The 25115-nt window shown below is 37.1% G+C and overlaps 1 protein-coding gene across 1 annotated transcript in view; it reads left to right on the top strand.

Moving 5' to 3' along the window:
- CDH18 (cadherin 18) overlaps positions 1-25115 on the top strand; it is an 835087-nt gene that overhangs the window by 740073 nt on the left and 69899 nt on the right. The window contains exons 7-8 of the mRNA XM_089674838.1: positions 3407-3660; positions 19882-20018. Coding sequence (XP_089530964.1) covers positions 3407-3660; positions 19882-20018 — 391 coding nt within the window. The remainder of the gene's footprint in view (positions 1-3406; positions 3661-19881; positions 20019-25115) is intronic.

Here is a 25115-nt window from a genome sequence, read left to right as displayed (position 1 = left end):
GCTAGTTATACTCACTGTGGAACCTAAGGGGTTTATCCTCTGCATTGTGTAAAAAGGATGTTTGATCCTCTCTTCTCTGATCCTCTCTTTCTTCCAGTGTATCCCTCTTATCTCCTGATAAGACATGTTGTGTGGAGACACTACATATGCTCAGTTTGGTGTGTATTGCTAGAGGGTTTTTTTTTTCTTGGGAGAGTGCATGTGATCAGCACAGGGCCAATCAACACTGCCCAGACAGAGGGGTTCTACATCCTCCTAGAGAAAACTCATCCTACGAGCTTTCCCCAGTGCTCTGCTGAACACTGATAGAAGTAATAAAACTGCTATAACTGCTGATGAGAAAAGGTATTTAGCAGTTTATATTTACTAAAATAATTGCATTTCCATGTTCTGTGTACTGGGGGAGACCAGATATAGTGGATGCAGGGTCCTGGGTTTAGTAACACTTTAACTTGCTAACACTATGAGTGATTGAGTTTCAAACTACTTTAAATAGAGGAGTTGGCGTTCCAGTAACCATCCAGAATAAAAGTTGGTATGGTAGGGAGACATTGATCCAGAACACAGCTGACATCTTGTGCAATAATCCCAAAAAAGAATAACTTCCAGCTTGGAGCTTTAGAGATTTAATGCATAGGTACCTAGAATGGTTTTTCTCCCTTTTTAAAAAAATTAAAAGTCAACAGCTGCAAATACTGTAGCTGCTGACTTTTAATAGGACACTCACTCACTGGGTTCCCAGCACTGGCATGTTTACTGTGGGCAGCCGACTGCTATACCTTGTGGCTTGACAGACGACTTCCCTTGTGCATGTGTGAGCCTTACCATGCTTTGTAAATTATCCCACTGCCTTCTGGGACCTGTGACATGTCCCAGAAGATTGAGGGCAGGAGGAGGGGAGAACTTCTGCTGGATCTGTCACAGTGATCCGGCAGGAAGTAGGAGTGGGTACCTGTCAAATCCTGCCCCCCCCCCCAAAAAAAAAGTGCCAAAAAATAGTGGTGCACAATGTTGCACAATATGTGCAACAAGGTGCGCCATCATGTTGGCAGTAGAGTTCTGCTTCAATGAATGCTATCAGTATCTGTAAAACCCAAAGTATCTTTTTCATTTCAACTCCGTGTTGGTTATGTGATATGAGATTACTGCTTTTGGGGAGGGTGTTATAATATCTTCAAATTCCTTGCATAGGGTTTGGATTATGGAAGCAACCCTGCCAGGCTAAAAAAAGTATCTACCTGAAGGGTCCTTGCAATAAAAGAGGCCTTTTTAGACAACTCTCCCTACATGGAAGAAAAATATATTTTAAATATATTTTAAAAATATTCTTCCCAAATATATTGACATATATTTGAAATGCTACAATTTTGGCCATATTCAATGTATTTAAAAAAAAATAAATATATATATATATATATATATAAATATATATACTGTATGATGTTGAAATGTGTTTTTATTACAAAATATATGGAAAATATTTTTTAAAATACATTTCAAATATACTGTATGTCTTTAACCAATTCAATACCGGGCAATTTTACCCCCTTCCTGCCCAGGCCAGTTTTCAGGTTTCAGCGCTCTCACACTTTGAATGACAATTGCGCGGTCATACAAAATTGTACCCAAACTAAAATGTTATCATTTTCTTCACACAACTAGAGATTTCTTTTGGTGGTATTTAATCACCGCTTGGGTTTTTATTTTTTGCTAAATTAATAAAAAAAAGACCAAAAATTTTGAAAAAAACTAAAAGTTTGCAAATAAATAAGTGTTCTTCATAAATTTAGGCCAAGATGTATTCTGCTACATGTCTTTGGTGAAAATAACCCAAATTAGGATGTATTTTTTAGTTTGTAGGAAAGTTATACAAACTATGGTATAGATCTGAATATTGATCAATCCTGAAGTACTGACAGCCAATCTAATTTCTTGAGGTCCAAGAATGTCAGAACAGTACAGATATCCCCCAAATGACCCCTTTTTGCAAAGTAGACAGTCCGACGTACTTCATAAGAGGCATGGCGAGTTTTTTGAAGTTGTATTTTTTTTGTCATAATTTTTCGGAAAATGAAAAAATTAAAAAAATTTGTTTCACTATTTTTTTTTAAAATATTGTCACCAGTGCAGTACAGCGTCATCATATACAGTAACTGGCATGGCGGTGATCAGGGACACTGACTGGTGACAGTATGGAAAAAAAAATATATATATATTTTTTTTTTATTATTTTTTATTAAATTTTTTTTCTTTTTTTAAGATTTTTTTTTCATATTTCACTATGACCAAAGTAGTACAATGTTACCATAGTAACATTGTACTACTTTGGGGAAGTGATCATTTTTTTTTTATTTTTTAAGCAAGCATTTACCTGAATGACATTGATTCATTCAGGGTTTTTTTTTTTTTTGTGCTTAGCTGTGATTTGGCTGTGATTTGGCCACAGCTAATCACATGACATGCGCATGTAATTAGCTGTGACCATTCACAGCTAGACAGTTGTATACAATGGATGGCATGAATGAAGCTATCCATTGTATACAACTGTCATGTGACCTGCTGTGATTGGTCACAGCAGGTCACATGGTACCTGCAAAGGGGGCCTATACTCAGATCTGTCATCGACCGTGTCCGAGGTACACGGCCGGTGACAGATCGCGCCGCTGCACGGCTCTGCAGGAGCGCAATCTGCGCATGTGCGGGAGGACGCCATATAGCGTCCACCCGGAATGCTGATGACATTTGCCGGCCGCCATTCGGCCATAGGGCGGGTGGAAAATGGTTAAAAATACAAATCTACATTTTTGGAATGCATTTACAAATATGAGTAAAAATATATGTTAAAATTACGTTTTTATATGTTAAAGAAAATCTGCAGCATATATTTTAAAAATATATTTTTTTAAATATATTTTTTTAAAATATATTTTTCAGATTTTTTTACATATAAAAAAGCAATTTTAACAAATATTTTTACATATATTTGTAAATGCATTCCAAAAATGTAGATTTGTATTTTTAAAGACATACAGTATATTTGAAATGTATTTTAAAAAAATATTTTTCTTATATTTTGTAATAAAAACGCATTTCAACACACAGTATATATATATATATATATATATATATATATATATATATAAAATATATTTCAAATATATTTGTCTTCCATTTGGGTCTGGATGCCTATCTCTACTATCTCACCTCTATTCCAACACTGCAGCCCCCCCTCCCTTTCTCTTCCCTTTTCTTCAGGAGTTTAACCTTGGTGTGGAGTGTAAATGAATTGCTGAAAAATGTTTACATAAGTCTGATGATATTTTTTTTCTGTTTGTTTTATGTGCATCTTTAAATGATTATAATGTAATGTTGATGTACTTAGCATGTGTATATGTTTTTTTTTCAGCCCTTAAACTATGAAAAAAAGAAGATATATTTACTAAACATAGAAGGAGTAAATACTCACCTAGACTCAAAGTTTTCTCACTTGGGACCATTTAAAGACACAACAATGTTAAAGGTCAATGTTGGTGATGTTGATGAAGCACCTTTGTTTACAAAACCTTCCTATGAGATGGATGTTTATGAGAACTCAGACATTGGAATCATAGTGGGAATGGTAACAGCATATGATCCAGACAGTACAAGTAGCTCAGTAAGGTAAGATCATGTATCCTACTGCTCCTCTATAAACATAATCTTATTTATAAATTAAAATGTATGAAATCATAAAATACATTAACAAATAATTCAAAACCTAAATCACATAATCGGTCATATGTATACATTAATGTACATCTTTCCCTATTAACCATTACTGACAAAACAGTTTAGGACAAAATCTGAATTTAATCCATATGTTGACAATACCTTGGTCTCATATATCCAGTAGGATATAAATGTCCCAGTAATTTATTCAAATAATGCATTAAGAGGGCTCAAGCATTTGGGTCCAATAACATGGGTAGGTGGCCGCCCCTCCCTCTTTTCATTAAAAAAAAGAGTTATGTATATACATATATATAAGGCTACTGTGCCTTTAAATTTTAAAGAGAGTTTGGGCAGGAAAACAAGTAGCACGTGACCTGGGAGAAAATTCCAGAAGGTCACATGACTAGTGGAAAGTTCTAGAGAGTGGGGCTCATTATATATAGGAGCTCCATCTGCGGGAGATTGCCAGCTGGTCTGTATCAGTGCAACGAGCTCCCTCCCCCCCCTCCCCTTTTTGTCGCAAGGCACCTTATGTGGTATTTTCACCCCTTACATTTAAAGGGGGGGCTGTTGTTATATTTATTCAGTTTGAGTCCTTAACGACTGAGCTATTTGATTGTTATTTGATAAGAGAAGTATAAACTTGATTATTAATTAACTATTTATAGTATTTGTTATTATTTATTTATTTAAGCCAATAAAGTGCAGCGGCCAACATTTTGCCATTAAAGATTGTGTGCATCTATTTATTTAGATAGTTATATATTGGGTATTCGGGAGAGGGAGAAAAGGTGCGGCCTGGATTCCCATGTAACCTAACTGGAAAATATTAGGATAGCAGAAATCAGAAGTGGGTGTGTTAAAGGTCATAGAACACCAAGGAAGTGCGTGTGTGTGAGGGTGCAAATATAGTTTTTTAGTTTCTGGTGGTCTTGCCAAGTTAAATCTCTGTTTCAAGATTAACTGCATAGAATATTTCAAACTGCTCATGTGTACCAGATTAACCTCTCGTTGGGAATGACTCCATAAACAACATATAGAAAGCACCTGGTCATGCTGTGAAATGATTTTGAACTGTTCTCTGTTGTTAAGGTAGATGGGAAGTCCATGTGACAGGTTGAAAATTGCAGGAAAACTTTTGAGAGACAGTGAGGGAGATTTACTAAAACTGTAGAGTGCAAAATTTGACGCAGCTGTGCATAGAAACCAATCAGCTTCTAGGTTTTATTGTCAATGGGTAGTTGAACAAGCTGAAATTGTAAGCATTGGATACTATGCACAGCTGCACCAGATTTTGCACTCTACAGTTTTAGTAAAGCAATTCCAATGTGTTGTTACCCTATAATAGGAAGAGTCTGAACAAAGACATGATTGCCAGACATTATTTACATAAAATATTCCTAATTATAAACATGAAAAACTATTTCTAAAATTACAATACCCTGGTAAATACAGTATTATGAGGTTTTATTGATTGGATTTAGACCTACTTTAAGTTTAATTACAATTAAGAAATTAGGTTGGAAATTGTCCTACTATATCTAGATCCAGTGACTGTTTCTTTGGCAAAAGCTGTTAAATAAAGATGTTTCTTGGCTTCTTATAGTATGCTGGACAGGTGGGATGAAAAGGTAATCAGTGCAGCAAGATGTTGAAATGTCTCTTCAATTGTTCTTGATTAAATATCAGTACTAGGGTATGTTAACCATTCTCTTCTCTGAAGTGAAGGCTCTAACACTTGGACTGAACTAATCAGTGATTGCACATATTCTTTCACCAGTACTCTTATGCTCACAATAATAAATGCTCTTTTACGTTATATATGCACACTAATGTAGGATTTTGTCAGTTAATTACCATTTGTATTAAGATGTGTTTTTTCATTGAGAAATTGCATTTTATTGACTTATTTTCACATTCAAATGAAATGGAGACATTTCTTTATTGGTTTAAAGTGAATATAAACCCAAATACTAAAATGGTATAAATAGTTCCATTTTTGGTTTGTACATGTAAATATAGTTGTGTTTTATTGTTGTGAGTATTTTTTTTTTATAAATATCTGCTGATATTGCCAGTTTTTGCTCCTCTGCTTTCTAAGGCCTTTTTTGATAGGATAACCACCAGCTCCTGGTTCTGCAGGATGGTGGTCTCCTTGTACAGTCTGCATTATATATGTAAATCTACATTTTACTTTTAGACTTTTTACACTTTAAATTACTTCTGGAAATAGACAGATACAAAAATTATAACCCATAGTTATTAGTAATAGAAATTTTAGAAGGATGTTATACAAATATTTTCAGTACACGAAAAAAATAAATATTTTTTTAAAAGTCTTTTTCCACTTGACATAAAAAACACTCCATAAATGCCCCATTGGTCCTCCTATGTGGTCCAGCTCTGGTCCTCCAAAAGGCAGGACATCAACTAATGTATACAAAGTCCCTTTGAAGACTTGACTATGTTCTTGCAAGAAGTAGGTATGGTATTGTTTTCTTCTATAATAATATAAACTGGATCCAATGTGTAAGAACTGAAGAAAAACAGGTATTCATTCAATTCAATGCATTATCTTTAGAGTACTAGTTAGAAAAATTATCACAAAAAATAAGTGTTATTATGAAACTCCTCTTTGTTTTGAAATCCCGGTTCTGCTTTCTCTAGTTGTGATATACAACCTCCAGGTTGTCTTGAAACTGTGCTATGTATTTTATTTCTTTAGTTACTTTATTGTAAAATCCAATGTGAACTATACTAACTTTCCTTGTCATGGCTATCTACTCACAAACAAGATACAGTGATATAAATAGATCGGTCTTAGCAACAGATACATCCATCATTAACTACATACAGTATGGTTGTATGAAGAATTTGCAGACACTGAGATTATATAGAGTAGCAGTATACTGTTAGCATATGTAATAGATTTTAATGTCTCTAAAAGAATTATAAACAAGGACAAAATTGATAAAGGCAAATCATTCCTAATCAGCACATAATACATTGCATTTAATGCCTACATTAAGCCTAATGTGATGATATTGCAAAGTAGCTAATTTAGTAGGGAGCCATACGTGCCACAAGAAAGCAATGTCAGCAATATTGTAAAATCTGAATTCCACAAGGGAAAAAGTAGCTAAGCACTGGAGAGTAAAACATTTATAATAACTTCCAGTAGAAGAGTTTGGCAATAAATGGAAGTGCATACTTGATAATACCACAAAGTTGCTGGATAAAGTGTACAGACTAAATGTTAGCCAAGAAAAGTTATACGGCAGTTGATTTGTTCATTTGTTATTAATTGGGTTTGATTGATTTTCAGTGTTCTATAGAAATGCATATTATAATATCTCTAGAAATGCTGTTGGTATATATAGTATTAAGAGAACATAAAATGATCACAAACACTTACAGCATTTCATATTAGATTGCACCACAAGCCAAACTTAAGTCATTTGTAGCTTTGGATTGTGGGAAAGCTTTGAAGCCGCTGTTTTTATTACCATGAGGGAGATTTACCTAAACTGGAGCATGCAAAATCCAGTGCAACTCTGCATAGAAACCAATCCGCTTCCAGGTTTTATTGTCAAGGCTTAACTGAAGAAGCTGACGTTAGTGCCTGATTGGCTACCATACTAAGCTGCACCAGAGTGCTCCAGTTTTAGGCCCCATTCACACCTGAGTGATTTTCTACTTAACTCAGCAAGGCAAATCCCATTCATTTCAATGGCCCCTGTTTACATCTGAGCATTCTGTGTCCTGTGCCAAAATGGCTGTTGCTCCAAAAAGTATTGTACATGAGCTTCTTTTTGGCAGATTGGAGGCAACTTGGGCCTACCAGACTTCAATGGGAATGCCTGAAAATGTGCAACATTCCACCCCTGTTCTCCTCCCCACTAGTGCTTTCTATTGGCTAAACAAAACACCTGAAGCTGTAAAATGCTTTTAATACACTTCTAAAATGGTTTTAATACACTTCGAAAAATGCTCAAAAACACCTGAAAATCATTCTGCTCAGGTGTGAATGCAGCCTTAGTAAATCTCCCCCTATGTCTCTCTAGGAGAGATTTCACCTAATTTCCTGTTTCCCTCTTACTTGAACAGAAAATAAAGGAAAATATCTGCAACAAAACTTTTACGCAAGAGGAGGGTTATAATGTCCCATAGTGGAAATTTCGCACACATTTACCTGTAGTTGTATATGTTGCCTAATATCATTTCACATATTAGAGATATGCACTTTCATGATAAATATACTCCAACTTTAGACCAACAGTTGCATTTGTACAACCCTAAGGTTAATTTGAAATCATATCTAGCCAGTTTCCATTTAAAACTACCCTGGGCAGAATGGCCATTAGCCACTAACCAATATGTTAATTTTAATATATCTCTGTAATGAAGAAGATCAGATGTCAGTCGGGCAACCAGCTAGTTCTTGTGATATCATTACAAATGACGATAGATATGGTTGTACTGCATAACATTAAATAAAATAGCAGTTATACTGAACTACATTTCCATCATAAAAAATAATAATTTAATGTGAGATTTAACTTCTTCTTTTCCTTGCATCACAATATTGACTGACGATTTAAAATTGAAGTATATTAAAACCCAATCACTAAAACCTAGTGTAATCTTTAACATGTAATTTTCAATCTCTTAGGTGGAGTTCACATCTCTGTGGCGATTTAATGCATGCCTTTAAAGCGTGGTATGATGCATATTAATACAGTATGTGTTGTAAAAAAGAAATCTATTAATTTTGAATGGTCTGCCAATGCATTCAAGCATGGCTAAAACAGCAACTTACCTTTTTTGGGCTCACAACACATGATAATACTTTCTCCTCTGTTGCAGAGCGCTGAAGCATAGGTTTCTTGCTTTAGTGTATTGGGGTGACATTCAAAATAAATGTCACTTCCTTCATTAAAATAATATTCAGTTATTCTATCATGAATATCATTGTTCAGGTCTATCCTGTTCTAGGTTCAAATATTTATGTACCTAACCCATATTTGTGTTACTACACTGCCACCCACTCACATGTACACTTGAAGGGCCCATTTCAGCACACATTGGGCAGGCATTGTCCACTGTATTAACCATTAATTAAACTGCCTTGAAAATGTAATACACCCATTACTGAAGTCCATATATATTAGCTGCAGAAGATCAGCAACACTTAAGCTGGTCATAAACAGAATGTGTTTGGTTGCAGGAAAGAAAATCCCTTGATTCCCCCGTAAAAAGGGTCATTATTAATACGGAAATCCCTCCCATGGAGCCATTGTGTTCTCCCAGTGGGGAAAACCTCCTCTGCCCGGAGAACCCAGTGATTATTGCAATTGGCTATAACAGCCGCTAGTAATAGTTGCATGTAAAACCTGGCAGGCTGGTTGTACCCACTTAAACAACTTGGTTACGATCAGCCTGCCTAAACATGGTTCGAATCTCGGCTGGTGCCTGCTGAACCAGCCAAGATTCTAACCATCTACGGCTGGCTTTACATGTAACAAAGTTCGAAACAAAAGTAAAACACTTGACAATAGTTTGTGATGCACATTGCCTCTGAAAACTTAATGCCATTCATTTGAGGATCCTATCTACACTAAGTGCTGTTGAGTCTCTGTGCAAAGATAAGCAGAAAGATAACCTCGGAGAAGATAAATGAATGATGTAGCATCAAGACAATAAAACCACAAATTATCTTTGGGTTATTGGTTTCTATTTATTAATAAAAAGAGCAGCAGCTACAGATTGAGTCATGTGACTACGGTTATCAAAGGCCAGAAAATCAATGTGAGTTACTGGAGAAGTGTGGATGTGAAGACAGCTTGGAGAGGTGAAGGTAGCCAGTGCAGGTGTTTGATCAAACAAAGCAGACAACAAAAACTGTATGTATCAATGTCTTAATGTAAATGTCCAGGAGAAAAAAGTATAGAGGAATTGGAAGACTGAACTTTATTTTTAATAACATGTTAGATGACTACTGTATGTTTTAACCATTGAAAGATAAATCTAATTCTTGGCAATAAGAGTGGCTTTATAGAGCCAGTTCACCTTGAAAAGCTGTATCATGCTTTGAGGCAGGTCATTTGAAATGCATAGGCTGGACAGCATGTAAAATAATACAGAGTGCAGTATTTGCAGTGCACCAGATCACATATCACGCATTGTGGTGCAATTTGGTGCTTTGCAACACATGTGTGTAGTAACATAGAAACATAGAAGAGTGATGGCAGAAAAAAGACCAAATGGCCCATTGAGTCTGCCCGTTTTTTGATTTTTTTTAAAATTTATATATTTTAGTATTTTAGAGTTTAAGTTTTTTTTTCTGAGTGTAGATCTATTCACACATGTGTATAGTAGATGTGCTCTGGCATGTCATTCATATTGAAGGGCCCCACAGGTCAGTAAAATGCTTTTTGTGCATTACCTTGTATTGTGGTAAGGTTCACATTTCTATAATGGAGGTGTAAACGTGAGCCTGACAAAACAGCAGTGGGTTATCAATAGATTATTTCGGGATGGGGGGCACGGGCACCAACCCATTGCAAAGATGCAGACCAAACTCAAGAAAAAAAGAGGGTTTTAAATGGTGGCCCACCAATATATTCATGTAGCTACAAAGAACTCTCAAATATTAAAATTCACATATACTATTTTATTACAAAAACCTTAAATGTACAGATCTCACTGTGGACACATCATCTGTAGGATATACTGTACATAATGTAGAATCAAGCATTAGTCAATTACGCATTTTGCGGTCAATACCGTTGCTTTGGAACACAATGCTCATATGTAACAGGTATCCATTGCTTGTCTGCAATTAGAAAAAAAAACATATGCATATATACAGGGATGATGAATTTGTATCGCTCGGCAGGCAGTTTTTTTTAACCTTTAGCTCTGCTGCGGGCAAACAACAGGGCTCATCTGTCAGGTGGAATCATTCAGGTGGCAGCGCTGCTTTAAAATATTCACTTTAAAATGGTTATAAAGGCTCAATGTTTTTTACCTCCATGCAGCAGCACACAGAAAAACTTACCTGAGCCTGATCTCAGTCCAACGATGTGCACAAGAGCCTTGGCTCTACAGGGTCTCTCCCACCTCAGAGGCAGTAGCCATTGGCTCTTGCCTCTGTCAATGACAGCCAATGAGGAGAGAGCAGGGGCGGGGTGGAGCGGGGCCGAGCTACGCTCCATATGTGAATGGACACACAGTACAGAGACTCAGGAGTGAGCCTGCTCAGGTGCCCCCATATCAAACTCCTTCTATGGGGGCCCTAGGCATGAGGAAGGAGCTTGGAGTGCCAGTTCCCGAGAAGAGGGGGACCAGGGCTGTTTTCTGCAAAACCATTGCACAGAGAAGGTAGGCATGTTATCTTTTTTATTAAAAAAAAACCTTTAATATGACTGTAAGCTCAGTGCTTGCAAGGTATTATCAGAGCTCTGATATCACCAAAAGGAAGACTTGCAACTAACAGCTTACTATCAAGAGTGGGCTTGTCAGTGTATTTGGTGTAAAAACTAGCACCTGTCTCCTACAATGCATTCACCATTGGTACCTTTACCTTTTTTAACAAAGCTCCACACCCTAACTGTAGAAGAAATACTTGATAAGCAAGAGTTTAATGATTATTCTGCTTTGCAACACATTTGGACCTATTAAGAGACAATGGTTTTTGTATTTCTACAACCAGCATTTTGGCATTTAAATATCAAGGTTAGCTAAATAATACAAATTGGAATGGGTACATATAAATTCATGGTTTCTTTGTTATTGGACTCTTGCTTTGTATATCTATAAAATATAAAACAGAAGTGTCTATTGCATTGCAAGGGATTGAACACTATAAGTTACAATGAATTGAAAAAGAAGTAAACTTCTTCAGTCTTACACAAGAATAAATCAACAGTAACATAAACAGCATCAATAAACTGTACTAATTACATTCCTAGTTTGACCTCTATCCAAATTTAATACAATCGTAGTAGTAAAGTCTTTGTGTCTACTGCAAGTGACTTTTGTAAAGCTATGTAGCAAAGTAAGTTAAATAAAAAACTATTGTGTTTCTTTTAGCTCCATTTATCAGGTTTATAATTACATTCTCAAGGTAAAAATAAATGAATTGTGTATCCTAGCATGTAACTGTGTTGTGTAGTTATCTTTTTATATTTTGGTTTTGAGCTACAATTTATACTTGTATTCTACATTTTCTCAAGGTTTCATATTTCTTTTCTAAGTATCAAGGACAGTTTCTCAAAGCCATTTAGTCCTGTCATCAGTTCAACGGCAAACATATTGCTATAAATCATGTATTTTGGACCAAAATTTCTTTATATACCCAAGCAAGAACATTATTAAATTTACAAGAAACTATATTTACCAAAACATTACAACTGCAGTCCAAGCAGATATAAAAGACACAAATTAATGCATATCTCTATTCATTAGTTAATAGTTACATTCATTTTGGTTTAATGCAAGCAGTGTAAGGACCTAAAGTTGACAAGCTATCAGCTTCTTACAGTCTCTGTACAGTGGAGCTCAGACAGAGAGAGGGAAAGCAACACAATGGGTCATTCAATTGTGCTGCAGTGCTCATGTGCTAACAAGGAGCATGCTGACAGGAGAAGAGAACAGAGTGAAATAACATAGAGATTGCCTCATTGATGTGCGGATTATTCACTGTGCAGTCACAGGCTGGTCTCTTACCATGCCTGACAGGACTGTGCTATGTGGTAGAGCTGTGGACATCTCAAAAATTGATGAGCAGAAATACAAATTCTTTGGCAGGTAAAATAAATCACATACAGTATGTGCATTGTATCCCTGTAATTAGCTGTTTACCTGGAGTCACTCTTTATTTTACTCTAGTTGACAAGTACATGATATTATTTTAACTACTTCACATCCAGACATTTTTCTTTTAGTTTTGCACACATGTGTTAAAATATTTTTTTTACCAGAAAGTTACTAAAATCCACCAAACAATGATAAACCTTCTAAAGCAGAGAATCTATAGAATAAAATGATGATAATTTAAATTTTTATGTCACCTGATATTTGTGTACTTGTTTATCAAACACATTTTCGGAACAAAAATACACTAAATTAATTTTAATACATACAGCGTAATACCAATTTTTTGGTATTTACAATATGGGGTTGCATTGAGTAACTAGATACCAAACATGTCAAGCCTTAAAACTGCACCCCCAGAAAAAATAATATACAGTATCTAAAATTGCTCAAGAGTGATGCATTAAAAGCTTTACAGGTTATCAATTTAGAGTTAACCATAAATGATGACCCTAGAATTATTGCTCTCACATGCAGCCATACCTAATGTGTGGCACAATCACTTTTTACAAACGTGTACACTTTATTCAGATGTTTGTATTTGCATAGGGTAATAGGACTGCTTTTATTTTTAATTTTTTAATGTATTTTATTAGAATTCACATTTGTACACTTCTTTTTTCTTTTACTTTTATTGCTATCACAAGGGGTCTAACAAAACCCCTATGTGATAGCATCAGTCACAGATTATCTTTTAAATAGACTTCAGGGGTCTATTAGATCCTTTGGCGTTTATATACTAGAGCTGGAGAGTGCAAAATCAGGGTCACTTCTGCATAGAAACCAATCAGCTTCTAACCTTAATGTGTTCAATTTAGCTTTAGCAATACAACCTGAAAGCAGATTGGTTTCTATGCAGAAGTGAGCCTGATTTTGCACTCTCCAGCTCTAGTAAATAAACCCCCTAGTGTCTTCCCTGCCCACTACTATAGCTGACATGACTGCTTGATCTACTGTATACCTGGTATTTTAGCTGGGATTCTGACAACTCTGAATCCAATAGTTCTCAGAGCTGAGCTTTTCTAGGTTCATTCATCAGAACAGATGTTCACTCTTCCATGGTCTTGGGCTTCCAGAAGGAGTGGGAGAGATTAGGAACCATGGCATGGGGGCAACATTTCACAGTACCATAAAAATAACTGGACAGCTCTGCCGCCACTTAGGTAGCTGTTACATGAAAGCTGGGAGTCAGCGGATAACAAAAGATAATACGCTCGCATCCCATTGTATACAGATAGCAAGTGATTAGTGAGCAAATTTTATATTTTTAGTATTTATTAAGGGGGTGTATATTTAGAAAGACAAAGTGACCAAGTTATGCTAACTATAGCAAAGACAAGTAATGGTTTTGCCTGTAGCAACCAGCAAGACGCTACATTACACTTTTCTGTTGCACATGGACAACCTGATTGACCAAATGGCCATTGCCTTTTGATTTTTTTTTTATTTTCTCTAGTTTATTATTTTTAATGTTCAGTTTTTTATAAAGTATCCTAAAAAAGAATTTTGGCCTGCTAGTTGCTGCAGTCTTTTTTTTCTTAGAAGTGTCATTGAGAGTTTCCCATAAGCTATATATGTAATTTGAAATTCACAAGAAATGCATGCTTCAAAAAATCCACCGCGCTCATCCAATGTGTCTGCCATCTGGAACAGAAACATTTGCTGTAGTTGTACAACTATTCAAGACTGACATACACTGTATAATTCCATATGGTTAGCAATAGTGAAATTTTTATACATTTTATTTTTAAATGCATATTACAAGTTTTGGATTTTACTTGTCATGTTTAGTTTTCAAGAAGACTTTGTTAGTTTGTGACATATTGGAGACATTCATGATACTGGCATATAAAAACCAAGTTTATGCATTTTGTGTATGTGTGTATTTTTTTCCCAAGAAGTGCATTTTATTTCCCCTGAAGTGTGTATTATTTATCCTACAGCATTTTGTGCATTGAAGTGTGTTTTTACTGAACTGTGCATTATTTCTTCTACTGGATTCAGTGCTTTTTACATTCTTTCGAAGTAAACGCCACAAAAATGTGAAAGGGTGAGAGAGTGTGTAATCAAAGATGAGAATATATTACAAATATTAACTCATTTTCATTCTAATTAAAAATATGGTATATTTATATGGTATAAAGTTTTAAACTATGGTGTGTTTTTTTGTAAAACAGTGAATGTGACATTCACAAAATGTTCCCTGTATCTTTCTGGTGCGTGTGTTTTAATGACAGTGACTAATTTATCTGTAGTGGATTTTGGGAAATATCACATTCACCGCTTCATAAATATGCATTTACTGTATATGTATGAAGGATAACCTTAAATAACATGTAAGTATGTAAAATAAATGAACAAGAAAGCTTCCTATTGAAATTATGAGATAACTAAGAAATAAAGGAAATATCTTCACCACGACATCAGTGTAGCCTTAGATTGCAGCCACTGTTCATCAAATATGTACTATACGTGACCTAACAATTCAACTAACTTTCATATTAACCTTTGAAACATCCCTTAACCTGAACCTAATACCTAGACATAGCCCTTAACCATTTGTGTGTAAACCTGTAATATCCCTTCATGAACTGGCCATTTTTCAGTTCTCTGCATGCTGTGATAGTTTACAATTACTTACAATTATTCTGTCATGCAACATTGTACCCCAAAAATTGTTATACAATTTTTTGGCAGATAGTTTTATTTTGGTGTTTTTTTTGTTTTTTTTTTACCTTTTTTTCCTTTTTTTATATGAAACGTAATAGTGCACTGTATGAAAACCTCAAAATGGACCTTTTTTTGAAAGTAGACATTCCACGGTAAACTCGTGTTTTGCCAACATTTTTTGGAAATGAAGAAGGTGCTGATATTTAGGAGTTTTAAACAGGTAGCTTAGTAATTGTATAGTGGACACGGGGGGAGATTTACTAAGAATGATGCACTCAGAATCTAGTGCAGCTGTGCATGGTGGCCAATCAGACTCTAACCTCAGCTTGTTCAATTAAGCGTTGACAATAAAACCTGGAAGCTGGTTGGTTTCTATGCAGAGTTGCACCAAATTTTTCACCATGCAGTTTTAGTAAATAGACAAAAATATGGTATTCCTCCTATAAAAAACCCTAGATGCACATAGACACTTTAACCCCAAAAAGTGTATAAATCAAGATATGTAAAGTGCTAATTGAAAATAGATGACAAATAAATAATAAGTAATGATAATATCCAAAAAGAATGTCCAAAATAAATGTCCAAAAAATATTTTTATATAAAAGGTCCTCCAAAGAGCAGTCAACAGGGTGGTATTCCAGCAAAGTGATAATCCCAATTGTTCTTGGAGATCGAACCTCAAAAAAAGAGCAAAGCTTTTATGAAGAACGCTGTATTGCTGAGTTCTGGTGGCAATGTCCTGGGATAAGCGCTTGCAGAGGGACATTGTTGAATATATCTTTAGGGTCTTTACCATTACAGCCTGGCTAGTGGCAATAAGTGGATGGATATATAGATGAGGAATCTATGTCCCACTTGCTGAATCTACAAAGTGGTCTCTTGAATGGGATTTACATGCTGGTTTATGCTGCATTTCTGGTAATTGTATATTATCCATTAGATGTGGACACTTTCACGGTTTGACACTGCATGCAAGTGTTATCCATGTTCTCACACTTATATTCACTTTTCTTCACCATGTGTGGTTTAGTGTGATTCACATGCGTGTGGTTCAGTGTGATTCACATGCGTTTGCAGTGATGTTCGCTTTGATTTTATGCATTTAAGGTATTACACTATGTGAGTTCTCTTTTTTTGAGGTTCGATCTCCAAGAAAAATTGGGATTATCACTTTGCTGGAATACCACCCTGTTGACTGCTCTTTGGAGGACCTTTTATATACAAAACATTTTTGGACATCTATTTTGGACATTTTTTGACATTCTTTTTGAATATTATCATTACTTATTAGTCATCTATTTTCAATTAGCACTTCACATATCTTAGTTTTAGTAAATAACCCCTATTACTGTACAGGTCATACACAGAAGGAAGAAGAAGAAAAGGGATTAATGTACAGGTCACTAGAAAGACAGGCTGGAGATCACATGTGCGGGACAGGACAGGGCATGAAAGGGTTAAGAAACAAGCCCAGTGTCAGTGAAATAGAATGAAAGAATCTGCAGCTGCTAATTTAGCCATTCAGTCTCCAATCAAAAGTTACAAGAAGAAAGAGAGGGATCAGCCATGTGAACAAAAGCACAATGATAGCTGCCTGATAGCTTTTTATCAAGTGCCATTTATAAACAAGCAACAGCAGGGATGTGCTGAACCCACGCACCAAACCCACCAAGGCCTAAAACTTAACTTTTATTGCACAACTAATATAAGGATTATACATAAATCACGATAAAATGCCAGATGTGTGACCTTACCTAAAAGACAATATAGGTCCAGTGTAGGGGCATGATATTATAGTCCTAGAGGATGTATAAAATTGCCTACATCTGAAGGGGGATAACAACACATATGAACAAAGAGCAGGCATGTTTTTTGCAGTTGTCAAAAATTCCTACTGTCTGGATAGAGCCATGTGCAGGGGCAGACTGACAACTTATGGGGCCCCCGGGCAATAGGGGATCATGGGGCCCCTGTGTCCTTGCGCCCAAACTCAAAAAAGCCTATGAAAAAGGTACCAGGGGCATCTCATGGGGCCCCCTACTGACCCCGCGCCCTCGGGCAGTGCCTGAGTTTCCAAATGATCAGTCCACCCCTGGTCATCTGTTGTGTAGAGTCAGCATCCTGACCACATCCCACTGCCTACAGGCATGGACTAGTGCTAAGAGTCAATGTAGCTACTTAGAGGCTTGACGTCCTTCCTAAAACCAAACATGCCACACTGCCCATTCCAGCCTGGTAGAAATTCTGACCCTTAGCACTAGTCCATGCCTGTAGGTAGTGAGCTGTGCTCAGGATGCTGACCCTACCCTATACACTTCTGCATTCAGACGGTAGAGATTTTAAGTGAAAAAACATGTCTGCTTTTTGTTGATATGTGTTGTTATGCCCCTTCAGATGTAGGCAATTGTATACATCCTCTAGGACTATAATATCGTGCCCAAGCACTAAACCTATATTGCCTTTTTAGTAAGGTCACATATCTTGCAGTTATTTATGACTTCTGTATACTCCATATATTAAGTATTTTTCATACAGTAGTTGTTTAATAAAAGCTACATTTTAGGCCATGGTGGATTTGGTGCTTGGGTTCAGTGCATCCCTGCTGTTGCTTGATTATTAGTACTTCCCACGAAAGGCAAAATTAAATAGTATAATTATACATCAGACCACCTTCCAATTCCTAGAAAAGTGCCATTTATAAACAGTACTGGATAAATAACAGGCTGCAAATCCATCCTTCTTAAACATACCCCAGGAGAAAATGGGTTAAAGTGTAAACTATCATACTGTTTTTATGTACTTAGCATTATGCCTTACTGTATACAGTTTTCTTAAGCATTTTTTTATCTGTTGCCAAGTTCCTTACTTGGAGATCCTTCCAGCACTTCCTATTGCAGCCTGACAATGTTAAGCCACCGCTTCACAACAGTGCAAAGTATACTTCATGTGGTTCATGCATCACATAGTAGCAGGGAACTGTTTAGATTGGTGGAGAAGCCTTTTCATTCACCTTAAACCTTAAAGGATAAGTATACTTTTGTTACAAATAGTAAATGCACATGTTTTGCAGGTAATAAATGTGCATTTTTTTTTCTTATTAGCCTGTGGAAAATTGCACCCGTGATCAACGGATCACAGGTGCAATGTCAGGCTCCTGCAGTCTCTCAGTACAGCTGTCTGCCTGTACCTGCTGTGAGTGCAGACAGTGGTGCTCACCAATGCGCTTGCAGTTCATTGAGAACTGCAAGCTGTTGGCTGTGGTGGCAGACAGGACTTGTAGTTCATTCATTAATAGAACTCTGTGAATACATTCTGCGGCTGTGTGGACAGAGCCCTACACAGCCGTGCTGTTTTTAAGTTGTGACAGTGGGTCCTGGGGGAGGATCCTCCCCCCACTATCATAACGAGGGATTGGGGGGTGGGGGCACAGCAGCTGCTTTAGTAATGTGTTACAAGGTAAACCCTGAACATGGGTGTAACATGTAATATGTTACTAAACATGAATGTATCCCCCAATTTAAATGTACCACCTTAAAGTGGTAGTGAAGGTTAAAGGTTTTTTTACCTTCATGCATTCTATGCATGAAGGTAAAAAACATTCTCTGTGCAGCAGCCTCCCCAGCCCCCCCAATACTTACCTGAGCCCCACCGCAATCTAGTGATGTGCACAACAGCCTTGGTTCTCCAGGGAATCTCTCTTCTTATTGGTTGAGACAGCAGTGGGAGCCAGTGAGGAAGGGACGGTGCTGTGCCATGGCTCTATATGTGAATGGACATTCGAGTCTGCTTGGGTGCCCTCGTAGCAAGCTGTTTGCCTCTGGGGCACTCAGCAGGAGGGAGGGGTCAGAAGAGCCGGTGGGACCCTAAAATAAGAGGATGAGGGCTGCTCTGTCCAAAACTATGACATGTTTGTTGTGAAAAGAAAAAGTTGCCTTTACTATCACTTTAGGTGAATATGTGCTTTTTCCCGTGCAAGGCAAAGGAAGTGTTCTCTTGAGCTCCATCCCCTCCTCTCATCCAGATGAACATTTCACTTTTCCTTGCTTCCCATTCTCCTGCATTTGCTCACCACTGGTAAAGAGAAATACCTGATTCTTCTGGGTGTAGATGAACATTTGTGCATGGTGACTCCCAGCACTGTGAGGAAGAAAGTCTTCTTTCCAGTGTAAGCTCCAAATCACAAACCAAAGCTTAAAGATTGCTTCTTTTTTTTTTTTTTTCATTTCAGGAAGCTAAACTGAAGGGCAATCTCTGAAGGGAGAGTAAAGGGAATGTATTTGCTGCTTGGAAAGGAGTTTCTTTTCCATGAACAGGCAAATAACATTTAAATTAATATTATAAAGATAACAAACATGTTATTATTCTGATAAATGCCTTCATTAAAAATGCCCAGGTATCGGTGACTAAAATTGAACATTTTTCATAAAAATATTATGATCCCAAATGATATTGGCTTTATAGAATTGCTTATAGAGTGCTTTTACCTCTATTTTTACATATTCTTCGAATGTATGATTTATTATTATCAATATACTGCATAGACCATAGTGTTGTGCATATATAATTTAACAGTGTTATAATTTCCATATTTGCAAGTAATACCATTTTTCTCTATTGTAACAGATATTCAATTGATAGCAACTCACAAGAAGAAAGAATTTTTGAAATTGACACAAACAATGGTGCAATTAGGACTGCAAAACAGTTGGATCGAGAGGAAATGCCCTGGTATAATATTACAGTGACAGCTTCTGAAACAGGTACCATTTCAAATGAGTGATGAGCATTTTTCCAGTTTGTAAAAGCTGGCGAATAATTGTATTTGAGTGCAGGTACACTGAAATTCATAATGCTAGTTGTGGTTTCTCTCAAACAACTAATAGCTAAAGTATTTTTTCCTAGTATTATTTATAAACTAAATCACTAATACTACACTGCTCAAACCATTTAAAGGAACACTTATTAATCAGAGTATAGCATCAAGTCAAATAAACTTTGGTGTTAATTAAATTAACAACAGGTACACTAGATGGGCAACAATGAGACGACCCCAAAACATGAATGGTTTTACAGGTGGAGGCCTCAGTTTTTTTTTTCCTACTCATCTGACTGTTTTTCACTAGTTTTGCATTTGGCTAGGGCCAGTGTCACTACTGATAACGTGAGGCGATATCTGGACCCTACAGAGGTTGCACAGGCATTCCAACTCCTCCAGGATGGCACATCAATATGTGCCATTGCCAGAAGGTTTGCTGTGTCTCCCAGAAAAGTCTCAAGAGCATGGAGGAGATTTCAGGAGACAGGCAGTTACTCTAGGAGAGCTGGACAGGGCCATAGAAGGTCCTTAACTCATCAGCAGGACTGGTATCTGCTCATTTGTGCAAGGAGGAACAGGATGAGTACTGCCAGAGCCTTACAAAATTGCCTCCAACAAGCCACTGGTGTGAATGTCTCTGACCAAACAATCAGAAGCAGACTTCATGAGGGTGGCCTGAGGGCTCGACATCCTCTAGTGGGCACTGTGCTCAGTGTCCAGCACGATAGATCTTGATTGGCAATTGCCATTGAACACCAGAATTTGTCAGGTCTGCCACTGGTGCCCTATTCTTTTCACAGAGGAGAGAAGGTTCACCCAGAGAACATGTGAAAGACATGAAAGGGTCTGGAGAAGCTGTGGAGTATGTTATGCTGCCTGTAACACCGTTCAGCATGACCATTTTGGTGGTGGGTCAGTGATGGTCTGGGGAGGCATATCCATGGAGGGACACACAGACCTCTACAGGCAAGACAATGGCACCCTGACTGCCATTAGGTATCAGGATGAAATCTTTGGACTCATTGCCAGACCCTACCCTGGCACAGTGGGTCCTGGGTTCCTTCTGGTGCATGACAATCCCCGGCCTCATATGGCGAGAGTATGCAGGCAGTTCCTGGAGGATGAAGGAATTGATACTATTAAATGACCCCCACACTCGCCTGAATCCTAAATCCAATAGAACACCTGTGGGATATCATGTTTTGGTCCATCCGACACCACCAGGTTGCACCTCAGACTGTCCAAGAGCTCAGTGATGCCCTGGTCCAGATTTGGGAGGAAATACCCCAGGACACCATCCGTCGTCTCATTATTGAGAACCTTTTTGAATTGCTGCAATGAAATTTCAGCAAAATGGACTAGCCTGCTGCATAATTTTTTCACTTTGATTTTCAGGGTGTCTTTGAATTCAGTCCTCTGTAGGTTGATTATTTTCATTTCCATCAAATGATGGGGCATCCTTACATTCCTAACACATTACCCAGTCCGTATCAGTATAGGTATCCTGTATGATATTTTTCCCCATTGAGATCTGATGTGTTTTCAAAGTGTTCCTTTAACTTTTTTTTATCAGTGCATATTAATAATAATAATTTGCAATATTTTTTAAATATTTTAAAATATCTGGGGATCCTGCCATTAGATCCTTGCTGAAGCATTTTCTGTTATAAAGTAACAAAGTTATTCCCCTTTCTTCTGCTCTTTTGTTGTCACCCTGTCAAAATGGCTTAGAGTGGAGACTCAATACAACAAACACTTTACTCCTGCGCTAGGAAAGGACACAGTAGACCCAATAGGAATGTTCTAGAATTCTCTGGAATATGCACTGCTTGCTGCCCTCAACAGACCGGGGTGGTCCGAATACACTGGATACAAATGGAGAAACAGAAAAAGGGCGCACCGACCTAGTGCATTGTCGTTTAAAATAATTTATTAAAGAAACAAAAATAGGTATCATACTCACAATGGACAGAATAACACAGGCATGACAAACTGAACAAGATGTATGATCCAAACAACACAGTCCATACGATGGAACCCTGGATGACCAACTGGCTAACGCGTTTCGGAGAAACAACCTCTTCCTCAGAGCCCTTGCTCAGGGCTATGTCCATTGTGAGTATGATACCTATTTTTGTTTCTTTAATAAATTATTTTAAACGATAATGCACTAGGTCGGTGCGCCCTTTTTCTATTAGAGGGGAGACTACAGGTGACTAGTTCAATGTTGTCACCATCAGGAAACTCTCGCTGAACTGCATTAATATAGACAGGGAATTGCTGAAAGACGCTGCAGGAAATCAACAGCAGCAAATGCAACAAAGGATCAAACAAAGAAGTTGAAAACAAATATTTTATTAAAACATGGTTTATGATGCACAGTGCTTTTGCAAACTAATAGTATTCAGTTAAGATGTGCATGAATTTTAAAGTGCACGTATAGCTAATTTTTTGTAGAGAAGTTTAAAGCCCCACTAGAATATTTATTTGCTGTCTCATTAAGGAGGTTTTCTTTTCTAAAGAAATATAAAGTCCCTGCTACAGAAAGAACGGCTCTCCAGATACAAAGTCCACACAGAGAGTCAGGGCAGGTTCCATTTAAATCTTGTCAAGCAATCATATGCAGAAGTGATCAAACACAACTGTGATGTTAAACACTTGCTGCTAAAATGCTAAAAACAAACATATGAAGAAAGCGCATCAGCCTAGTGCATTACCATAAGACTTTCATGGATTTTAAAACCGTAGCCAAACTACTCACAATGGAAAAGGATAAATTACAATGATTAAAGGCTGGTTATAGATTGGGACAGTTGCCATTTTTGTGTAGTTGGCTAATTTGGATGCAGGGACACACTGGATGCCTTTGCTGTCATTTTGGTATAGCTGGGCATCATGTGCCCACCCTGTACCTTTAAGGAGGGATGGGCGCCTCCAGGCACACCTGCCCTTAACCTGTCCATTGATATATGTGCTACTACTATGGAGGCTCTGGAAATTTTAGAGTTAGGTCCAGAGTATACAGAGGACCCAGTGGGGACACAGACTGCCATAAAACCCTACAGAGAGAATACAGTACCTCTTCTATACTCTATATAAAACTAAAACAATTTTTAAGGAAACAAGCTAGAACATGGCATTTTTTAATGCCTATTGTGTGACTACAGTCTTTTATACAAAATACAGAGTGAACAATACTGAATTTTCATAAATACCCCCTAAAACATTTAGTAAAGATAAAAAAAAAATCTTACAACCTAAAACATGTATTTATTTCTTTCTCTTTCTCTCTCTCTCTTTCTTTCTCTGTTTCTTTATTCTAAAGCTCTAAAATCGAAGGACATAATCTACTAAAGTTTAATTTAACAATCTGTATATTGCCCTTAAGGAAAACTCTACTTTTGCAAATTATATGCCATATATTACTGCTTCATAATTAATTTAATGTTGTTAAAATCTATTCATTTTACTCAGCAGCCAGACATTATTTTGTATAATTTTCAAGGAATTCAAGGTACCTCATCTGTTAAGGTTTTCATTTTTTGTTGAGATACTTTAAAACCTTTTTCTGCTCATACTGTATAAAGAGTGTGTATAGCTGCAGTATTTTTTATGACGGGGAATAGTCTTGCAATCCTATTTGTGCTGTTAAAAGATATGTTTGATCTTCTCTACCAGCAGTTGGCACAGTAGTGACACTGAACGCAATGGAGTTCATGACTGAGCACTTCCAGTTTTTGTTACATTGTGAAATAGAATGGTGAACATGAAACCCATGTTCACTAATTTTTCCATTTGTAATTTTAAACAGAGTAGCTGGTGAAAATTACAGATTCAGTTTGTTAGGCTGTCTTTCCAACCAGTAGGAAAGTATGAAAGATTGGAGAAGGTGGGCAAACTCCATCAGTATTGGAAAGCATCATGGGATTTGCCTAATCAAAATGGCATGATGTTAGGGCACAGTGTTAGCACTTAAAGCTAGTGCAGTTATAAGTAGCCCTCCTACCCCACTTACATTAAAGCTTAGAATTGTCAGTGTATGTATGTTGCCTTTATATCAAGAAGCAATTAGAAAATGCTGATAGACCCTATTTTGCACAGCTTAGCTCCGAATTTAGTCCATGAAATTCAGCCAAGTATGAGCTACAACCCTCATATATTATATAAGGCAATATATAAGACAGTTTAAATGAAAAATGAAATATTGTCACTAAGAGTTGTCATGTGGGTCATTTTTTAGGAATACTTCTCTTTCACAAGACTTGTTTGCTCATTAGGACTGCGGTGTAAAACAATGTCATGATGATTCCAGGTTATTGTTGTTCAAGTTTCTGGCTAGAGCTAATTTCAGAATTATTTAGTTAGTACTTAATCTATGAAAATGTAGCTGCTAATGATCATGCCATGCTACCAATGTTTAGATGCATATACAGTATCTCACAGAAGTGAGTACACCCATCACATTTTTGTAAATCTTTGATTCTATCTTTTCATGTGACAACACTGAAGAAATTACACTTTGCTGCAATGTAAAGTAGTGAGTGTACAGCTTGTATAACAGTGTAAATTTGCTGTCCCCTCAAAACAACTCAACACACAGCCATTAATGTCTAAACCGCTGGCAACAAAAGTGAGTACATCCCTAAGTGAAAATGTCCAAATTGGGCTCAATTAGCCATTTTCCCTCCCTGGTGTCATGTAACTCGTTAGTGTTACAAGGTCTCAGGTGTGAATGGGGAGAAGGTGTGTTAAATGTGGTGTTATCGCTCTCACTCTCTCATGCTGGTCACTGGAAGTTCAACATGGCACCTCATGGCAAAAAACTGTGAGGATCTGAAAAAAAGAATTGTTTCTCTACATAAAGATGGCCTAGGCTATAAGAAGATTGCCAAGACCCTGAAAGTGATCTGCAGCACGGTGGCCAAGACCATACAGTGGTTTAACAGGACAGGTTCCACTCAGAACAGGCCTCGCCATGGTTGACCAAAGAAGTTGAGTGCACATGCTCAGCGTCATATCATATGTCGTCAGCTAAGACAGG

Source organism: Staurois parvus, unplaced genomic scaffold, assembly GCF_062004578.1.
Source record: "Staurois parvus isolate SC_StPar_1 unplaced genomic scaffold, SC_StPar_1.0 ptg000153l, whole genome shotgun sequence".
Taxonomy (NCBI): Eukaryota; Metazoa; Chordata; class Amphibia; order Anura; family Ranidae; genus Staurois; species Staurois parvus.
Note: the sequence above shows the minus strand (reverse complement) of the source record. Positions and strands in the feature narration are given on the sequence as shown.